This window comes from Eumetopias jubatus, unplaced genomic scaffold (genome assembly GCF_037043125.1).
Source record: "Eumetopias jubatus isolate StellerSeaLion01/CBP00866 unplaced genomic scaffold, mEumJub1_p1.0 scaffold_1, whole genome shotgun sequence".
Taxonomy (NCBI): Eukaryota; Metazoa; Chordata; class Mammalia; order Carnivora; family Otariidae; genus Eumetopias; species Eumetopias jubatus.
In genome coordinates, this window is record NW_028274807.1 from 133,751,281 (window position 1) to 133,774,083 (window position 22,803).

The window sequence follows — 22,803 nt, forward strand, 5'->3', positions numbered from 1 at the left end:
AAAATGCAAATTCCTATATCCTATATTCAATCAAAACACTGAAGTGGAACCAATAATCTTAAATTTTAACAAGTCTTCCAGGTGATTCTGATATATGCTGAAGTTTGAGAACCACTGCTTTTTGTGTTCTGAGTAGTCAATATTACTTTTACACTAAGGTTCTTGGAATAATTGCTTTTTTTTTTAACTGTAGTTTGGGTAGGATTTCTAAAAATATGTGGTTTATCCAACTGCTCCAGTTTGAAGATTACAAGTATTTTGTCCTAGTTACATCATATATTCTTTATATGTGTTTGTATGGAAACCCCTTCCCACAAATCTATTAACCTGTTAGGCCCTTTAAGAGAATATGGCCCCTTCTCTGTCCCATCGAGGTTACTCTGCCTTGTCTCTGCTAAGGAACTTAGAGTATCTGTAGTTTTCAGTTATCTATACCAATGCTGTTCCCCCTTAGTGACACAAGTAATCAAGGACTGATTATACTCTATGTTAGAGAAATAAGTGCCTTTTTTAATTTTAGTTCCAGCACATAGCACATACCAGCTGCATGATCTTAGGCAACTCATACTCAGCTTTATTTTCCTCTTACAGAAATGGAAATAATGGTACCTAACTTGAAAAGTTTTTGGTGAGGATTAAATGAAAGTACATGTAAGTTTCTTGGCTACAGTGCCTAGCATAGAGTAAAATGCTTATTAAATGTTAGCTGCTACCACTACCATCACCACCATTACTTTTTGCTGAGTCATTTTTGTCACTGTTCTATTGTCACAGCATGGCATTTATTTTGGAATCATGACTATTCCATCTAGTGCCTGGCATTTGATTTTGGATTTGACAATGTTAAAAAAAACTTCATGTTTAGATTTTCTTTTATTGGAAGATAAACCTTCTCATTAAAAATTATAGGAACAAATAAAAATTTTTTAAAGGTTTTATTTATTTGTCAAAGAGAGCACATGAACACAAGCAGGGAGAACAGCAGGCAGAGGGGGAGAAGCAGGCTCCCTGTTGAGCAAGGAGCCCAATGTGGGACTCCATCCCAGGACTCTGGAATCATGACCTGAGCCGAAGGCAGGTGCTTAACCAAAGATTTTAAAACCTTATAAGCAAATACTTAAACTAAATTTGAGCCTTCCATAAATGAAGTTTTTGCAGATTCATTCAAGTAGATAGTATGAGCATTTACAACTAAGTTTTTTAAAATTCTACATGGTAAATTCTTAACTAATTTTCTCCCTCCATTTATTGGTTTTCACAGAAGTGGTTAGTCATGTATATTACATTAAATTCATGCCACCCACAGGAACTGAGTTATTTGTGGAAGTTTTCTCAGAGGGAGAAATTACACTGTTAAATAGAACACTAAATGTATTCGGATATTAAACTTGCTTCCTAAACTGAGAAAGAAAAGCCAGCCAGAAAATTTGAATCTGAATAAGTCATGTTCTTCCTGTAGTAGTAAGGTTTCTACTGTTGCCCTTCATTTGTTTGCCTTCAGAAAGACCAGTCTGTATATAGATGATCCCCAGTTTACAGTGGTTCTGCTTAAGATTTTTCAACTTCATGATGGTATGAAAGCAATACAGACACTAGAATCTATACTTTGAATTTTGATTTTCTCCCAGGCTGGCAATATTCAATACAATACTCTTGGGATGCTTGGCAGTAGCAGTGACTCCGAGCTTCCAGTCAGCCACGTGATCACAGGGTAAATAACTGAAACACAACTATTCTGTACCGGTAACAGCCATTTCATTTTTCATATTTAGTACAGTATTCAAGAAATTACATGAGCTTTTCTGTTCAACACTTTATTATAAAATAGTCTTTGTGTTAGATGATTTTGCCCAACTGTAGGTTAACATAAATGTTCTGAGCACATTTAAACTAAGGTAGGTTAGGTGTATTTTTTTTAATTTTTTTTTTTAGATTTTATTTATTTATCAGAGAGAGACAGAGGCAGGCAGAGGGAGAAGCAGGCTCCTTGCTCAGCAAGGAGCCCAATGTGGGACTGGATCCCAGGACCCTGGGGTCATGACCTGAGCCGAAGGCAGACGCTTAACCAACTGAGCTACCAGGCATCCCCGTTAGGTGTATTTTTGACTTTTACTAAATTTTCAACTTGACGATGGGTTTATTGGGAATAACCCCATCATGAATCAAGGAAGATCTGTAATTGTAATCTGTGCATTTATTGCCTTTATCTTTTTTCATGTACACATTGCTCTCAATTAAAAGTGCTCTTTTTTTTTTTAACAGCACGTGCAAGCAAGGGGGTGGTGCAGAGGGAGAGGGAGAGAATCTTAATCTTAAGCAGGGAGCCCCATGTGGGACTCCATCTCACAACCCAGAAATCAAGAGTTAGACGCTTGACTGACTAAGCTACCCAGGCGCCCCTCAATTAAAAATACTTTTCAGAGAGAACAGAAGACCTACAGACAGACCATTAGCATATGTTTTTTGATTGATGAGGAAAATGGTGCTTGAAATGTTCATTGTTCTTTGTAATACAGTGAGAATTAAAATTTGCGGAACTTAAGCTTTGGTTTCAAGTGGAAGAATATCGTTATGCATAATACTCTTTCCTTCTAGAAAGTGTGTATTCAGTTACTATTTGAGATAGATTGTATTACTCTGAGCAGTTGGTAGAGATTTGCTACTTTATATCAGTTTGTACCAGTTACGCCCTAAAAAGTGAATTTTTAATAGTCTAAACATCAATTATTCTCCAGTATCCTAGTTTAAAATGTTATACATGACTACTTAAATATTGCTTGTAATTAGGAGTCTTGTTTCTAATCCTGGCACCCTTCTTTGTTTTTTCTTTTTAAAAAAATTTTTAAGTATTTATTTACCTGACAGAGAGAGCTAGAGCAGGAACATAGGCAAGGGGAGTGGGAGAGGGAGAAATAGGCTTCCCCTGGAGCAGGGAGCCCAACATTGGGCTCCATCCTGGGAGCCTGGGGTCATGACCCAAGCCAAAGGCAGACGCCTAACGACTGAGCCACCCAGGTGCCCTGTGGCACCCTTTTTTGAACACTTATGTGAGCCCTGTTTGTAAAATGAGAGGATTGAACTAGATATAAGGGTTCTTCTAGAGCTAACTTACTTTTTTTAAATTTTTTTTGAAGATTTTATTTATTTATTTGACAGAGACACAGCGAAAGAGGGAACACAAGCAGGGGGAGTGGGAGAGGGAGAAGCAGGCTCCCCGTGGAGCAGGGAGCCCGGTGCGGGGCTTGATCCCAGCACCCTGGGATCATGACCTGAGCTGAAGGCAGATGCTTAATGACTGAGCCACCCAGGCGCCCCTAGAGCTAACTTTCTTTTAAACTGTGTACTCTCCTTCACATTAAACAATACAGTCAATACAATTTAATCTTTTTCTCTTAAAATTTATGTCATAATTTGGGATTTTGGACATCAGTTTTTGTCCTGTCTTCCTTAATTCATTGATTGTCCTCTGGTGCTGCTGAAGTGTTCAAAGCTGTTTGGTAGAATGATTTTTGCCAGTTATCTCTAACTATAGTGAACAGCCTCTATTGATTGACTAATTTGCTGCTTTTATTCTGTCACATACTGGGAAGTAAGATTGTGAAACGTCTTTAAATCAATTTACTCAACAAATTTACCAAGCTCCTAACACTGTGCTAAGTACTAGAAGTCAAAGATGACCTTATGGTTTAGGATGGGAGACAGATTGAGTACACATAAGATATGAAAAATGGTATTACATACCATTATTTAAATTAAGCCTAAGTTTCCAATTGGTCTTCCTGTTTTATTTATTATATATATCCCAAAAGAGGACATATATGTGTATATAAAGAAAGTGTGTTCTCAGTTACATACTGAAAAATTCTGTAAGTTTTCATAAGCTTTGATGCTTGGACTTTATGACATCTGTTTGGCTGCATTCATTCTGTTTTTGCTACCTTTCTGTTGTTGACTCTGTTCTGAATATTTTAAGGTTTGTGGATAATTATCCTTTTGTAGACACCAGGGACCCATAAACGATATTTGATTTGGGTGGTGATTGGGTGTGGTGCGGTGGGAAGCTTTTTTAAAATTTGCTTTTAATAGAGTAAGAATTCTGACTTGATAAAAATATAGGAAGTTTTGTTGTTGAAAAATGTTTCTTTCCCTCTTTTGTGTCTTACACCATAATAATCTGATGTTAGTTATATGCAATTTTATGGTGCATGCTGAATTTATTAGATAACGTATTTTGGAGTCATCATAAAGAGCTTTTTATTACAGGCCTCTTGGTGGAAGAGAATAAGAATGTGGAAGAGTGAGAAAAGCAATAGGAGTTAATTTCAGAGGTTTTGGGATTTTGATCATTGGCTATCTTGATATAAATATGAATTCTAGCAAACAAATTATTAAATTCCTCAAGATGAGAGTGAGTGCTACTGAAGTTGCCTATTGGATTTTGGAAATAAGGAATTATGCTTCGTGTTTTACTACTTTTATAGAACAGAATATTTGAAGCAAGTGTTGATGAACAGCATTCACCCTCTTTTCAAGGTAATATATAGATGTGGAAGAGTAGAAGCAGATAAGGAACTAGTTATCCTTGGTTTCCATCGTTGAAGATAGCAGGTGCTTTTGGACTCAGAAGAGGATAATCTGTTGATATGGGACTCAAGTCACTATATAATTATTGGGCTAAACCTTTAGCATTTCTCAGCATTTTTACAAGTTTCATATGGACCTTACCATGGCTATATGATATTACACTGAAAACTCTCCCTGCTATATTCTCCTACCCCACTCAGTTCTTTTCCCCAGAGACAATGTTATATATCCTTGGGAGGTTACTGTTACTTTAAATCTATATATTCTCTCCCCTGTGGAATTTGAAATATCAGGGCCACTATAATGTATCATTTTTTTACTTTAGTACTGTTCCAGTTATTTACTGCTCAGAAACAAATGACCGCGAAACTTCATGATTTAGAGCGATACCATTTTATCCTCTCATGGCTCTGGGAGTTGAGTGGGCTTTGTAGGTGGTTTTGTGATCTCTCATGGGTTGCTGTCAGTGCTGGGGCTAGAATCATCTCAACTGCTGCTGGCTATTGGTTGGGGCCTCAGCCAGAACACCTACATGTGGTCCTTGCCACCTGGCTTGGGTTTCCTCACAGCATGATGGCTGGGTTCAAGAATGAGTGTCCCAAAAAGTACCAGGTAAAGCTGGGTAACCTTTCATGACCTAGCCCAAGCAGTCAGGTAGATAGCATCAATTATGTTCTAGTCACAGGCTCACACAGATTCAAAGGAGTGTAGGTGTCATGAAAGAAGAATGTGGTATAGGAATCTTTTTTTTTTTTTAAAGATTTTATTTATTTATTTGACAGAGACAGCGAGAGCAGGAACACAAGCGGAGGGAGTGGGAGAAGGAGAAAGCAGGCTTCCCTCTGAGCAGGGAGCCTGATGTGGGACTCGATCCCAGGACCCTGGGATCATGACCTGTGCCGAAGGCAGATGCTTAACGACTGAGCCACCCAGGCGCCCTGGTATAGGAATCTTGTTAAGCCATCTTGGAAAACAAAATCTGTCAGAGATCTATCCATATCATTTTAGGAAGGGCATCTTCATTTTTCTTGGCTGTCATGGTATTTCATTGCATGGATCATATCGATGTATATTTAAATTGGTTCTTTAGTTTTGAATTTGCACATTGTTTTATATTTTTGGCTGTTAACCGTAGTGCAGTGAATAATTCATAGTCACTTCTCATATATCCCAAGTATTTCTATTGTATAAATTTCTAGAGGTTGATTGTCTTTGTCAGAGGTTATATACATTTGTAATTCTGGCAAAATTTTCCAGACAGCCCTTCAACAACAGTGTACAGAATGCCTATTACTCTACTTTACTATCTCAAGGGACTTTAGATTTTACCATTCTGCCTTTTTTATTGTACTTTTTCTGTTATGAGTGAGATTAAAAATCTTATATTTTTAGTCCATTGTGTTTCCTTTCTCTGTTAACTATAACTTCATTCTGTGAATTCATTTGTAATAATCATGCTATTATATTCCATTTCATTTATTAATGGTAATTTTTTCAGTATTTCTTGTGTTCGTTTTTATTTTAGTAACTGGTAATCTCACATTCTTTAACTGTACTCTTACTGTTGGACATTTAATGTTTGCATTTTTGTTTGCTGTTTTAGGTAATCATCTAATAGTGGATATTTTCTTAGAATTTTTTTCCACTCTGGACATAAATTCTGTAAGATCAATTTCTAGATGTAGTTATTAAGCCAAAAATAATTTTATCGAATGATGGTAGGATCAAAAGGATTCCAGTCTTTTCATCACTTTTTTCCTCCCTTGGAGATACTTCCAGTGTCTTCAGGCATTGCTTGGCTTAAATAATTATATTCTAGGATTATAGGTTTCCTGTAAGTGTTACTCTGGGAGTTAAAGTCTTCCTTGTCTCTTATCCCTTCTCTCTCTCTCTCTCTTTTTTTTTAAGAATCTATTTATTTGAGAGAGAGAGAACAAGCAGGGGAGCAGCAGGCAGAGGGCAAGGGAGAAGCAGGCCTCCGGCTGAGCGGGGAGCCTGACATGGGGCTTGATCCCAGGACCCTGAGATCATGACCTGAGCTGAAGACAGATGCTTAACCAACTGAGCCACCCAGGTGCCCCTCTTCTCCCTTCTTTAACTTGTCCTTTTCCATTCCTATGTTGTAAAATTCTCAGATATTAACACTTTTAAGCTGACTTAGTGGATCGGTTTATTGCTAAACATTAAAGAGTCATTTTCAAGGCCGGTAATGCTTTAAAGATCTGGGAGGTTCTGTCTAGGAAGCATTAAGTGCTAGATTCTTAAACCCAGCTGAGAAGGTAAGGTGTATCACTAAAGAGAAGGGGCGAGGGGACAGGCTTTCCCCTTTTCGAATAAGCATTTTCATTTTCTTCAGGTAAATAATCCAGAGGTGGGATTACTGGATCGTGTATTACTATTTTTAATATTTTTAAATTTTGTTTAATGTTTTCTGTAGTGTCTGTACCAGTTTACATTCCCACCAACAGTGCACTAGGGTTGCCCTTTCCCCACATCCTCGCCAACACTTGTTATTTCTTGTTTCTCAACTAGCCATTCTGACTTGTGAGGTGATACCTCATTGTGGTTTGGAATTGCATTTCCTTGATGAATAGTGATGTCCAGCATTTTCATGTGTCCGTTAGCCATCTGTATGTCTTCTTGGGAAAAACATATTTAGGTCCTCTGTCCCATTTTTTAATCGGATTGTTTGGGTGTTGAGTTGTAGGAGTTCTTCATGTATTTCGGATATTAACCGCTCATTGGATATATCATTTGCAAATATTTTCTCCCATTCAGCAGGTTGCCTTTTCATTTTGTTGATGATTTCCTTTGCAGTACAAAAGCTTTTTTATTTGATGTAGTCTGACTTGTTTATTTTTGCTCCCTCTAGAGTTTGACTTGTCTGCACCTAATTTCCAGCAATTTGTCAATTACAGCTCAGGTTTTTGTACCTGAGCTGGTTTCCTCAGTCTTCTGATCTGTGTCCTTACTGTATCCACCTTTCTGTCCAATTTTAGGACAAGTAGATTGCCCTGTGACCTCACTTTTCTTACAGATCTGAGAAGAGTTATCGATTTTTCAGTTTGTTCCATCTTTTTACGTGTTAGGGTAGGGTGGTGACTTCTAATCTCCATACATGCAGAATCAGAAACCAGAAGTCACCTTTTCCTTGCATATTATGAGAATTTATAATAAAGTACTATTTAAACTATTTAATAAAATATCTATTTTCCACAGATTAAATGTCTAAGTTAATTTTATTAACTTTTTCTCAGTTTTTGTTCTTTGGAGATCATCTAATAACTGATACTATTTAATAACTTCTAACAACCTCTCCCCTTTCTCCCATCTCTTCGCCTTTCCTCTTTGTAATGTGTTCATTCTGCTTCCAATTTATTATTCGATGCATCCTTGTTATATAAATCCAGTCTATTGAGTAAAGATTTTAAAAGGTTTGGGCCCTTGGTGGGGCAAGCACAGGTTCTTAGCCTTAAGTTTCAAATCCTGGTTTTATCAGTTCATTCTAGGGTGTTTAGGTTTGGGGCACAAACTTAATACTAACTAAACTCAAACTCTTCAAGGCTAATTTTAAAAGAATGTGCATTAGTTTAGTATCAGAAATAGTAGTATAATGTTCAACAGTTGAGGTGTGACTAGTTTATGTCCTGGTTAGTGGATTCCATTAGGATAGTCAGGTGTCCTTTAATATTTTCCAAGATTGCAGTTCACTTGGCAACAGTTACCTTTAGATGTTGCTAAGTGATTTCTGTTGTAAAATATAATATAAAATTTACAATTTAAGCATCTTTTAAGGGTACAGTTCTGTGGCGTTAAGTACATGAACCTTGTGCAGCCATCAGCACTACCTGTCTTCAGAACTTTTTCATTTTCCCCAACTGAAGCTCTACTTATTTAAAAAATAGCCATTCTTCCCCACCCCTGCCCATAGCAAATACCATTCTACTTTACATCTATGAATTTCACTGCTCTAGAATCTCCTATAAGGGAAATTATGCTGTGTATCTTTTTTTTTACTGTGTATCTTTTTTGTGATTGGCTTATTTCACTTAGCATGTCATCAAGGTTCATCCATATTCTAATGTGTCAAAATTTCCTTTTTAAGGAAGAATAATGTTCTATCACATGTATAATACCACATTTTGCTTATCTTTTTTTTTTCCACATTTTGCTTATCTTTCATTGATACTTCATTGTGGATTCTTAGGTTTCTTCCACCTCCTGGCTCTTGTAATGCTGCTCTGAACATTCTTTTGGGTGTATATCAGAAGTGGAATTGCTGTGTCATCTGGTGATTCTGTTTAATATTTTTCAAGAATCTCTACCATTTTCCATAGCAGTACATAATTTTATATTCCCATCAGTGCACAAGGGTTCCAATTTCTCCATATCCTTGCCAACTCTTGATTTCTGTTGTTTTGTTAATAGCTGTCCTAATGGGTGTGAAGTGGTATATCATTGTGGTATTTTCATTTTCCCACAGATGAGTGATGTTAAACATCTTTGCTTCTTGCTCATTTGTATGTCTTCTTTGGACAGATGTCTATTAAATTTTTCATGTTGCTGAGTTGTAGGATTTCTTTATATATTCTGGATATCAATCTCTTATCAGGTGCTCATTAATTTTGGGGCACCTGGGTGGCTCAGTCGTTAAGCATCTGCCTTCGGCTCAGGTCATGATCCCAGGGTCCTGGGATTGAGCCCCATGTCGGGCTCCCTGCTCAGCTGGGAAGTCTGCTTCTCCCTCTCCCACTCCCCCTGCTTGTGTTCCCTCTCTCGCTGTCTCTCTCTCTCTGTCAAATAAATAAATAAATAAAATCTTAAAAAAAAAAAAGATGCTCATTAATTTTAAGAATGAATCCTATGTGATTAGTATTTTACAGATCATCTCATAAGATGAATTTGCTTTTTGGAGTATTTTTTTGGGGAGTTAGTCACTGTGTATGCTTTCTTCTCTGCTAATCTTTCTTATCACCCTTCTCTTTCTCACATTAATTGAAATGTAACTCTTTCCTTGAATACATGATTTTTGCTGCCATAGTCAACTTGGGTATTCCTCACTATGCACATATGATTTTAATAGGAAATAAAAATGGACACAGTTTTTTATTTTGTCTGCTGTCAGCTCTAGACTATCCATATTTTCTTCTCTGTGTACAATTTTGTCTGAAGTCAGTGCTCATCTGAGAAAATCCATTATATTAGATTACTGCTGTTGATACTCATTTCCTAAAGCCAGTTTCTACCCTGATAATTTTGGTACCTGGTTCTTGATGCTACTTGGTCAATTCCTGCCATCCTTCTCCCTGATTGGATATTCATCTTGAAGTTTGATCCATTGAACTCAGTTATTAAATTCCTTGCCTCTAAAAACCTTTGCTTCTCCTGTAAACCACTTCCAAACAGTTTCTCTAACTTGGATTTTATGATCTACTTCTGAGAACTGGAACCAAGGCCTTTCTCTTCTCTGGCAATTATATTCTTACCTTTCAGTTTAAAAGGCCACAAATCCACTACTTCTCGAGGTTTTACATAAGGGAGAACATTGAATCATGATCTTACAATGAGGACACTACTGGCTTTTAGTTTCTTCTGTGCTTTTCTAGTCATGATTTTACATAGATGTACCATATCTCTACCAGGAATTCATATATATACTTAATAAATTTATTTTTTTTTTACTTTTTGGCAATTAAACAGGTCATCTTATAACAATTTTTTATTTAATTGCTACTTAATACCTACTAAGCCAGCAGTACCTTTTCATTTATACATTTAGGTTGTTTATAATTGTTAAATACAAAAATTATTTGAACATAAAGGTTTGTTCTCCCTACTCTCCTTCTCCCCATACCATCTTTTGGAGATTCCATGAGTTATGAGCATTTTCACGGTTTTGCTACATGTTGACAAAATTATTTTCAAAACAGTTACACAGTGTCACCAGCAATATGGGAGTTTGTGCCACTTAAGTTTTTTTTTTTCCTTTTTGCTAAGTTAGGAGGTAAAATAGCCTTTTTCTTTTCAACTTTTTGCTATAAGGATGATTTTCTTTATTACTAGTGATGTTGACTTTTTATGTTGCAAATTTTCTTTACACATTTATCCTTGATGCTTATGCTTTTGAAGTTTTTAAGATTTATATGAGCTATCCCACATATTAAAATTTAATCTCTTAGTATCCACTGTAGAAATTTTCCTTTTTTTTTTTCTTTGTAGAAATTTTCCTAAAATGTCTTCACCCCTGTATTTGGGGTGGTGATACATGTTTGCAAACGAAGTCAAATTTTTATGTCATCAAACGGATAGTCTCATAGGATTTTTGGTCAGTTCTCATAAGGTAATTCTTGTTTATCAAATTCGAAAAGAAGTTGGGTCGTATTGGTTCCTTGTTTTATCTCTTTTATGCCCTTCTGTTTAATTCTTTTAGAATCATTTTAGTTACTAGATTAAACTTTTTTTTCTTAGTTGTTAACCTTTGGTTAATGCTATTGATCTGGATATTTTTTCCCTGGTCCAGTATATTGCAGTGTCTCTTTCCTATTTATTATTTATGAAGGTCTTCCCTGTTAATGTAGGCCTTTGGTATTTGCAGATTTAACATTTACAGTTTTCAGCTATTCTCAGCTGACTGCAAGGTCTATGATTCACTAATTTGTAGTTTTGCTGAGACTGAAATGTTTGCTTGCTGCCAGCCTTACCAATAGGAACTGATCATGTAGCTCAAAGAGGGAGCCTATTTAGACAGGCCAGCACCCGCATCTCAACGCAGCTTTGTTTTTCTCTACTTGTCGTCGCGTACACAGTTAACTCTCTCGAAGTGATAAAAGCTGTTTCTTTGTGAAATATGGGCCCGGAAAGAAAACCAACTGCTAGTGCTGGTGATGAAGTGAAGAGAAAATGAAGAGGTCTAAGAAAGTGATGGTTCTTAGCCAGAAAATAGACGTTTTGGATAAATTAAAGTGGTTGTGCAGATTCAGGTAAGTTTGTGGTGGTTAATGTTGCTACAGTATTGATGTAGTAGTTTATATTTTGAGTGTCAGAGTTTATTTTTATAACCTTATAAATGACTAGCAGTGTAATTTTAGAAGCATTAAGGATGTCATGAAGATGTCAGCTGTACTTCACTGAGTTTTATGGGAGAAGTATTTGAAAACTTGAGAACGTTAAGGAATCATGATGGTCTTGCAGTATATAATGTCTATAATAATATTGGATTATCCTGAAACAGACAGTATTTCTGTTCTTGTGGCCCTCCAACACTTTTAATTGTTTTAATGTGTTTTTGATGTACCTAAGACCCATTCCCTGGCCACTAAATACTGGTCCTTTTCTCCTCCAGCATTATGCTCTGTTTATCATACCTCATGAACAAAACTATGGTATTACCAAGTTAAAAAGATCTTGATGGTATTTTGTTTGAGATTGTGTTAGTTATATAATGACTTGAGTAGAGGCCTTTTGAAATGTCAATTTTTTTCCCATTTGGGAACTGTTTGTCTATTCATATGTTGTCTAGGATACCCCAAAAATAGTGCCACTTATCTTTTATGAACTTCATTTAGTGAACATTTTGAATATATGACCTGGGATTTTTATTAGATGTTGCGTATGGAGAACAGTAGCTAACAGTAATTTCTCAAGAAACTCCCAGTCTAGAAGAAAAGGATTATATAAATCAGTGATTACAAAAAGTGTGAAAATGTCCATTGCACAGAGGTGGGAGCTGTAAAATAGGGTGTGATGAAGGATGCTTTCTAAGAGTTGAGTGAATTGATTATTCTTGTTCTTTGTTAATATGATTGGGATTCATTCTCCTCCCAGTATAACACTGAAAACCTGGTTATTGCCAGTGTGTTGTAAGGCTGTTGACTTTAATCTGTTCTGGTCAATTTAAAGAACTCATTATCTGCACTTTTTTAGCTGATGCCTTTGGATTTTCTTGTCATTCTTTCCTCTTACAAATAATGTCTCTTTTCAGAAATCTAAGGATATTTGAAATAATAAAAAATAATGGTGGTAGTGGACAGTCTTATTTATTTGGTTTCTAGATTTAGAAAGACTGCTTAAGAGCTTTACTATTAAGCAAAATGCTCATCTCAGGCTTACAGATAGAATTGGACACTTGATAAACGTTAAGGAAGAGTCCTACATGTATATTAGGAATGGATATTGCCTCAAATGCCCTTTTGTAATTTATTTAAATACACGATTTTTCTTCTTTAGCCTGCTGGTGTGATAGCTTTGTGTTTCTGAATCTGCTTGGTCATGGCTTTTGTTCTTTTAATGTATTTGTTGAAATTCCTTTGCCTGTATTTTATTTGTCATTTTGTACATATATTTATAAAAAAGACTGGTAGCCTTTTGTGATACCTTTTGTGTTTGAGAATCAGATTATATTTCCTTTAAGGCAGCATAACTAATAGTTATGTTTCTGAACCTCAGGTTGATTTATGTAAATGTAAATGAATGTTTTAACTACCAGTGTATTTTGTGGTCATAGAAAAAACAAAGTCTGAATGCAAATTGTGATCCAGTTTTTTTTTTAAGTTGCGTCAAACTACTTGAGAAATGGCTTGTATTTTTGTGATCCATTTTTTTTCCTTCTATGGGAAAAATAGTGTTTTAGAGGCTTAAAGTGTTTAAGAATATTTTTTTGATTCTGCAGGAGAATCTTTCATGACTGAAAAAGTGACATAGTCCTTTTTTGGTATCCTTTACCTTAAATACAGGATTTTAAAAAAATGGATATTTCTAACTTTGTATGTTAAAAAGTTTGATGAATTAGAATATATTTTAATTATGACTAACCACTTCTGAGAATTCACAGAACTATTAATTAGAATCTGCTTAAAATAAAGACATTTCCAATTAAGATGTTTGCAAAACTGAGGTTATAGTTGCTAATATAAAGCCATCAACTATGGAAATAAAAATACCTTGAAATAAATGTTATATTTAATGTAAAAGAATATCTAATTAGACTTGGCTTATTCAGCAGATTTGATATTAATTAGTGTATCACTTATGAAAAATTGACCACTAGATAAACTACAGTTTATAGAAATGGATCATAATTCTCTTGCATGAGAGGACAGAGTTTTAGAAAATTTTTATAACTTTAATTCCATGCCAGTTTGGGAGAAAGTTGAATATCACACCTTCAGCTAAAAGTAAAAGGGAGGGGCATACTAACATGATGAATGATAGAGCAACCGGGGCTTAACTACCAAAGTTAATGAAGGAGAAGAACTAAGGTGTCAGCATGCTGCTAAAAATGGCTATGTGTAGGTCTCTTTCCCAAGTATCTTTATTTTAGTGCAGCTAGCAATACTTAGAAACTTACTCTAACAGTTGATATTTTAAAGTTCAAGTCAATTGATTATAACCAATTTTTTATAAATTGATGGTTTTTCATTTTTTGTAAATATACATTGCAGTGTTTTTCTTGATGTTTATTCTTAGAACTAAGAGGATCATAGTGGACATTTTACTTCATACTATTCTCAACAAGCAGTTCAGAAAATAAGTGATACCATAATTTGCAAGATTGGACAGCAACTTCTTAACCCTAAAAGCAAAAATATCACTATAAAATAATACTTCCTTGGGATGCCTGGCTGGCTCAGTCGGTAGAGCTTGTGACTCTTGATCTTGGGTTTGTGAATTCAAGCCCCATGTTTGGCATAGAGATTACTTAAAAAAAAAAAAAAAAAGGATACTTTCTTGTTAAAATCTGAGAAAAGAACTGATGAAAAAGCACAAATGCAAAAAATCTATACAAGGATTGAAACAGCTAGGAGTTAATATTGAGTGTATATTTAACACATTAAGTCTAGATTGAGGTCATAACAGTTACAAAAATTAAAGTGTTATTTTTGAAGGGAAAATAATATAACAAAAAATATTTAGTGATATAGGCCTGGGACTAAATCCCCAGAGTATGCCAATAAATACCAGGAGAATGGAACAGGGGGCATTGCATTGACAATGTAGATGATAGTTACAGGTATGCCAATCCTTTCTCTGTGTGTCCCCCCCCACCCCTTGTGCAGTTTTTAAAGAATATCAATATATATATACATTTCTTCAATTGTTTTTAATTTAAAAAATTTTAGTTTACAATGTGTAAAACAATTTAAGAAATGTTTACTAAACTATTTTACTATTACAATAAACTTTTTAAGAATGTAGAAAAATCTTTGAATCTGTGATTTTACTATGAAGGTGCTTACATAAGCACATATGTCTTACCAGGTTTCAAGGCCCAGATCTTGCAAGTATCTAAAGCCACTATTAACTGTTGCATATGCAGTATATCATGTTTCCAGCTGTTTTTCTATATTATGAAAATATTAGGGTAAAATGATAAACTTATTGCAGACATTTTCTTCTTTCAGCTGCTTTTCTAACCCAAACTGTGTGTCTTGATGACACAACAGTAAAGTTTGAAATATGGGATACAGCTGGTCAAGAACGATACCATAGCCTAGCACCAATGTACTACAGAGGAGCACAAGCAGCCATAGTTGTATATGATATCACAAATGAGGTAAGTAGAAATGTATCCTACAATGAAAATAATTTGAACATACAGTTTTGGTATTCAGAATTTTTTTTAATAGCCAATCATGACATTTATGCCAAAGCTTTTATGAGTTAGAAGAGCTGATTTAAAAAAAAAAAAAGATTAAAGTGTCTCAAATAATACAGTAGTCCTAAGAATTTCTTTGAGTCACATTGAAGAGTCTTTAAAGCCTTGTCTTACAGAGACGCTCCCTAACCATTTTTTGAGCATTTGCCAAATAGCTGTTTTTTTGTTTCCCAGGAGTCCTTTGCCAGAGCCAAAAACTGGGTTAAAGAACTTCAGAGGCAAGCCAGTCCTAACATTGTAATAGCTTTATCAGGAAACAAGGCTGACCTTGCAAATAAAAGAGCTGTCGATTTCCAGGTATGTTTGAAGGCACACATGTATTGTAAATTTTTCTTCTGTATCCACACGTGAATTGTAGTTACAATTTTAAAGCCATGCAAATAATAGAAAACAGTTTTTTAAGCAAATGTAGATCTACTATATGTAATGTAATGTTTCTCATGATTAATCTGAATTTTTAAATGTCCTTACATATTGTAATATATAAATTGATTCAAAGATTTTGCTGACCAGGGTTCCTGGGTGGCTCAGTCGGTTAAGCATCCAACTCTTGATTTTGGCTCAGGTCATTATCTCAGGGTCATGAGAACAAACCCTACATCAGGCTCTGCGCTGGGCGTGGAGCCTGCTTGAAATTCTCTCTCTCCTTCTCCCTCTGCCCCTCCCCACCTCTCTTAAATAAAAAAATTTCGTTGACCTAAACAGTTACAAAAGAAGTAATTGTTGACAAATAGTGCAAAGTATATAAAGCAAAAGGTGATTCCCTCCTACCCTAATCCTTCCACCCCCACACATAATTTAGTATCTTTCCTAACTTTTTTATTTATCTGCCAATATTTATATCAGCACACATAAGCATACCCACATATGCACATACAGCTTACACTTATGTGGTTCTTGAAAGGGCCTACTACAAAAGGGCGCCTGGGTGGCTCAGTCGCTTAAGCCTCTGCCTTTAGCTCAGGTCATGATCTCGGGGTCCTGGGATTGAGGCCCACGTTGGGCTCCCTGCTCTGCGAGGAACCTGCCTCTCTCTCTCCCTCTGCCCCCTCCCATACTCGTGCTCTCGCTGTCTCTCTCAAAATGAATAAATAAAAAATCTTAAACCAACAAAAAAGGGCCTTCAAAAATAAAGGCTCAAAAAATCCACTTTATATGTTACTTAATATAGCTAATTAAGAAAGTTCCCTGCTACAAGAGAAAGTACAATTACTTAAAAACAAATGTCTCTAGTTAGACATTTTTAAATTTTCCCTTTTCTCTTCCTCTTCAGCTTCTTTATGAGAGAAGTTTGTTGTGGTCATTTTATATGTATAATATCAGTGATGGGATAATTGTCTTTGATGATGGCTGTTGATGGAGTACATGGACTGAGAAAGGGAACTGATATTTCTTGGCACCAGTAGGTAGTAAGCTGAGCATGTTGCACCTGTGATTTTATTTAATTCTGGTTACAATCATGTGAGGTGTAAGACCTATTCTCTTTCTAAGATGGTTACCTCCCCCACATAGAGAGGGAGATAGAGCCCTTAAGTTATAGTCACAAGTGGCCTTCCCACATAACAGTTCAAAGGAAACTCTTTTTTTTTCCCCCATTAAATGGGTAAGATAATTGGTTGCTCTTCACAACAACTTGAGGATCAAGGCAATAATACATGTAAACTGTAAAGCATGACAAAAATGTAGAGTAGTAATATTTTTAAAGGAATGATTTATGACATATTCAAAATTAACATATAGCTAGCCATTTAGTAGTTGAAGCCAGTATTAGATATTTGGATTCCCTTTGATTTCATTGCAAATGATAAGCATAAATAAAATTTGCCATAGAGATCGAAGAGAATTTTATATTTAGAATAGGATAATTTTCCACCCTCTGGAACTTACCATTTCAAATCAAATTTAATGTGAGACCAGAAGAATCAGAATGGGATAGTGCAAGAAGTTAAGGCAAAAAAGAACTTTGTAAAGGTATCCTACAGGAATTCTCTTACTTCTCTTAATTAGTAACAATTGTTTATTACATAGTTGATTATAGGTAATCAAGTTGGAGTAGTAATAAGGAAGCAAAACAAAACAAGTCAGGTATAGGGGCGCCTGGGTGGCTTAGTTGTTAAGCGTCTGTCTTCAGCTCAGGTCATGATCCCAGGGTCCTGGGATCAAGGCCCGCATCGGGCTCCCTGCTCAGCGAGAAGCCTGCTTTTCCCTCTCCTATTCCCCCTGCTTGTGTTCACTCTCTCTGTCAAATAAATAAATAAAATCTTAAAATAAAAAGTCAGGTATAGTATGTGCAAAGGATATACATCTTTTTTGTTGTTGTTCTATAAACAGGAAGCACAGTCCTATGCAGATGACAACAGTTTATTATTCATGGAGACATCAGCTAAAACATCGATGAATGTAAATGAAATATTCATGGCAATAGGTAAGTTTTTTTTAAGCAGTGGATATAGGCAAAACAAGTTACACAACAGCATACTTGGTTTGACTGTCTTTTTAAAAACTCTTGATTGGGACACCTGGGTGGCTCAGTCAGTTAAGCATCTGCCTTCAGCTCAGGTTGTGATCCCAAGGTCCCTGCATGAGTCTCCTTGCTTAGCAGGGAGCCTGCTTCTGCTTCTGCCTGCCACTCTCCCTGCTTGTGCTCTCCCTCTTTCTCTCTTGCAAATAAATAAAATCTTCAAAAACTTTTTTTTTTTTTCTGTAAATAATTTTGGGTAGTATTTTTAAAAGTAGCCATTCTTGGGGCACCTGAGTGGCTCAGTCGGTTAAGTGTCTGCCTTCGGCTCAAGTCATGATCCCAGGGTTCTGGGATCAAGCCCCCACACTGGGCTCCCTGATCATTGGAGAGCCTGCTTCTCCCTCTGCCTCTCCCCCTGCTTGTGCTCTCTCTCTCAAATAAATAAATAAAATCTCCTAAAAAAAAAAAAAGTAGCCATTCTTTTTTTTAATGATTCTACTACTATTCTAGATCCTTCCTTTTTTTTTTTTTAAGATTTTATTTATTTGACAGAGACAGCGAGAGAGGGGACACAAGCTTATCAATACAACATATGGGCATAAAGAGATTTCTTTATCACTGATCAGTAACTATTTTCATCTCTACTTTGCCCTCAACGAGCACTATTTTTGTTTCTCACATTCTTTTTAAATCATTCATTTTTGACAAATACAACACAAACATGTACATATTACATAAATATACAAATTCTTTTATGCAAATATTGTAATAGAGAAAGTTTCAAATCATTGAGGCACAGAGAGAAAGAGGGAAAGCAAAACGACATGGTTTATATTACCTCTGGTCATTTGACCTACATAGTGCTCTTACGTTTTCTTAAGGTAATTTTAACTGATAATGGTTGCGATTCCACGTTTGTTGATAGTAAGTGGTGAAGTTGGAGTACTAATAAGGAAGCTTCCTATTTTCTGTAACAAAAATAAAAGTATTTCTATTGACCCTAGCCTCCTTCCAGTAATTTTAAGGTGCAGATTCTGTGAGAATTGTCTACTTTGGTGACTTTTGTGTTTTACTGTCTATGCACTATTCATGCACCAAGCACTCTTCTCATTCCAAAACATTTTTATTATATGGCAGTGATTATTAACTGGGGTGCCCACAAACTTATCCCCAGATAAGAAGTATTCCTTTTATTGAAGTCATACAAATTAATTAACAGCTGGTTCAGAGGCTAAAGAAAATTGCTACAAATACTGTCAGAATATCTTTCACTAGGTTAGAGAGCTTAATGGTAGCTCATTTAGGCTCATTAGGAAAAAACTTGCCTGTTGTACAGTAAAGTATTTTACTGAAAAGCTCAGGCTTGAAGTTTATTAGGGAAATACTTGTGAAGGATTGTGCAACAATATGGTCTTTTTATAAATAGAACACAGGATTACACCCAGAATCACATCTGAAAAGCTAGTAACAGAAATCAAAGAAATAATAGGTCCATCAAATCAGGCTGAACTTTAAACTTTTCTGATGGTATTAAGACACCACTAGCAGATAGGCTTCTTGCTTGTTTTATTATTTTTTTATTTTTTAAGTAATCTGCACCCATTGTGGGGCTTGAATTCATTATCCCGAGTTCAAGAGTCACATGCTGTACTGACTGAGCCAGCCAGGCACCCCCAGTTGGACTTTATTTAATTTGTACCTTTTATTCAGATGTGCTAATAATATATTTTTCCAGTCAGAAAGTAGCCTACATATTAGAACTTCAGTTATTTTTCTGAAATTACAATGTTTCTTTCCTTGAAATACCATGAATTAAATTGGATTGTGGCCTTTCTATTTTGTTTACCAGGTTAGTAACTTAGATCACACAGTGCACTCATTATTTTCACTCTTAATGACTTCCTATAGGGAGTAGTACAGTTATTTAGTGGGAGAAGGTCTACAATAAATTTATCATCTGCTTTCAATTTGATAAGATTTTGCTTGCATGGCTTTCATTGTACATCTTCATGAACTTGATCTGGAATTTTTAGCCTCTTAAATCCTAATTAAGGGGCAAATTGGTAAGCTCCAATTATCCATATAGCAAACAAATATTATCAGCTTTATTTTGGTAGTATTTAATAAGATACGAAACAGAAGACTGCTTCTAAGACTTCTAAGTTAGGTTTTAGTTTATCTTCTCACAGTAAAAGTTTACCAATAGAAGCTTAAAAATTTCTCATTCTACTTTATTTCATTCAGCCTCCCAGTTTCATTCAGATCTAATTACAGAAAGCTCATTGAAAAGTATGGTAAAGGGAGAAAAGATCTCTCAGTTCAAAATCTAACTTAGTATTATAATAAAGTTTATAGATGCTAGCTTACTCTTTGTTCCTACAAGCCTTTGTTTGAAAATACATTCCACTGGAAATTTGCCATTTTATTACCATTTACCCTACCATCCCTAGTGCCATTTCTAGAGAAGTAGCCCAAGGTGAAGGCTTTTCTTCCCAAATTTCCATTGATTCTTAAGATGATTAATGTTCATGTGGAATATTAAAACAAACAAAGAATAAAAGATCCAAAATGCAACTAGGCTTTTAGGTATTGAAGTAGAGCATGTTCAGCTTTTGGGTAACCTGAACCATGGCTAAGGTAAAGTCAGAATTCAGCCATTGTAGTCTCTCCCCAAGGTTGATAGAGACCAGTGTATTTAGTCACCTTTACAATCGGTACTCTTAGAGATAGTATTCTGTGAATGCGGCACATGAAGGATCTTTGGGATTCAAGCAGACTACATCTAACAGGTATGTTTTTAAATCAGTGGGATCCAGGCTCCAGAGAATAGCCATTAGCTATATAGAGCTTAGCAGAGCTAAAACTGTAACTGCTGGTTGAGGGCTTTGTCCAAATGTGGCAAGCCAAGATCATCCGACTCAGAATTGGGAAATAGTTTTTTGAGATAGAGCCTTTAGAATCAAGTCTACTTGGAGTAGGCAGAGCTCCTGGTGAATAAGTATTTGTGTGGCAGTTCAGAGATCATTGATAAAAGCTAAGATTCTTTATAAACATTGGCTGGGCATCATCTTTATTAACTTAGATTTTCCTTAAATAATAGAGGTATTAATGATAATGAAATAAAGTACTATTCTGGTATTACTAACTGAATATGTATAAAGAATTAAATATAGCTCTAGTCAACTTAAGTTTTAATTGTATGTCTGTAACTGTTCCTCATCTAACCCTTCCCTCAACCCACTAACCTCACTAAGGACGGACCAATGACTACTATTTGGTATTATCTAGTAGATACTCAATAAACATTTCAAAAGAATGAGCATATAGCTCTGTGATACTTTGGGTTAACCCAGCTGGGAGAAAAAAAGGTAAGTAAGCAGATGAAAGTAATTCTAGGGGCACCTGGGTGGCTCATTCGTTAAGCATCTGCTTTCTGCTCAGGTCATGATCCCAGGGTCCTGGGATCGAGCCCCGCATTGGGCTTTCTGCTAGGCGAGAAGCCTGCTTCTCCTTCTCCTATTCCCCTGGCTTGTGTTCCCTCTCTCACTGTCTCCGTCAAATAAATAAATAAAATCTTAAAAAAAATAATAATTCTAATATGGATATTCTAATTGTGTTTATTTTGATAATTTATCTCTCAGCTAAAAAGTTGCCAAAGAATGAACCACAGAATCCAGGAGCAAATTCTGCCAGAGGAAGAGGAGTAGATCTTACTGAACCCACACAGCCAACCAGGAGTCAGTGTTGTAGTAACTAAACCTCCAGTTTGAACTTGCTGGAATATTCTTCTGCTTCCTAAATGTTAATGACCGTGGAATTGGAGCATTTAACCAGCCCAGTATGACTTCCAAAAAGAAGAGACTTATGATAGAGTCAAGTTTCTAATACAGAATTATTTTAAGTGTTTTGAACTTAATTTTTAATAACATGCATGTGACCCTCTGACTAATGTTTCAGAAGTAGAAGGGAATGAGAGCTGTGTGTGTACGCTTGTTTCCTTGGACGGTTAGGGAATCATTTCTCATTACCAGGGATAGAGACAAAGGATGATGTAAACCCAGAGTTAACCAGCCACTTCTATGTAAAAGATTTGGAACTTAATAGTTTGGGCTTTTCAAAAACATTCTTTTTTTAGAAGGAGGTTCTAAAGATATTTATGCTTAGCTACAGTATTTGGGCAACTGGTAATTTCTCTTAGTATGCATATTTAAAATGTACATTCCACATTTTAACAAATTAACCACAAGAAAACAGTCCTACATCTTCAGGGGGAAAAACACGAACATTTAGTGGCATCTAAATTATAGCCGGTCCTGGTATTTTTAGTGGGGTAAAAAAAAGTCAAATGTAACCTCATCTTGTTTTAGGAATATGAAAACTGATAAATGCATCTTAATGGATAGTGTTCCCTTCAAACATGTGAGCTCTTCAACAGAAATGAAACAAACCAGGTGTCTGTGATTTCTGTTTAATCACTGCTGGCCATTACATAGGTTTTGTTGTTGGGGGAAGGGAGGGAGCTTTTGTTCCCTTTGGACATGATATAGTCAATGCACTAACAATTATGTACATTCAAACTTGATTATTTTAAATTCGATCTTCAGCTGTACTGTAAATAGGGTACTGCACTGTAGTCTCCATATATGTTTATTACTTTCCTGTAATATTTAAGAGTTGCTTAAAAGTATACAAAATGTACAGTTACTAAAACAGCTAATTTTTCCTTTTCTCTCCCTTTGAAAGGAAGGGGCTTCAGTTGTTCCTACATGGCTAGAACCATAATAAACAATGTATCAGTAATTTGTAACCTAAGTATTACAGTATGTTAGTAACAATCTTGCAGCCTTGTTTTCCAAAGTTCATTTTATTTTGATCAGTTCAGTATATTGCACTAATTGTTTTAGGTATTTTCATTATATGAAACCTACCATGTGTCAGATGATTTAATCTATTTAAGTGTTGAACTGCTAGCAGAACTTGTACATTTACAGTAATTCAGAATTAGTAAGGAAAACAGTTCACCAGTGTTTAGTTTTATATTGAGGTGCTCAGGTTGGAATAAAGTGGTATAAAAAGCAAGTACTGGTTTTTCTCTTTTTTGGCA

At 35.7% G+C, this 22,803-nt stretch overlaps 1 protein-coding gene across 1 annotated transcript in view; it reads left to right on the forward strand.

Annotated features, from left to right (window-relative positions):
• Positions 1–22,778, forward strand: part of RAB5A (RAB5A, member RAS oncogene family) — a 29,751-nt gene extending 6,973 nt beyond the window's left edge. The window contains exons 3-6 of the mRNA XM_028099170.2: positions 14,985–15,136; positions 15,413–15,535; positions 17,570–17,663; positions 21,341–22,778. Of these exons, the coding sequence (XP_027954971.1) occupies positions 14,985–15,136; positions 15,413–15,535; positions 17,570–17,663; positions 21,341–21,456 (485 nt within the window). The 3' untranslated portion in view covers positions 21,457–22,778. The remainder of the gene's footprint in view (positions 1–14,984; positions 15,137–15,412; positions 15,536–17,569; positions 17,664–21,340) is intronic.
• Positions 22,779–22,803: the final 25 nt, after the last annotated feature.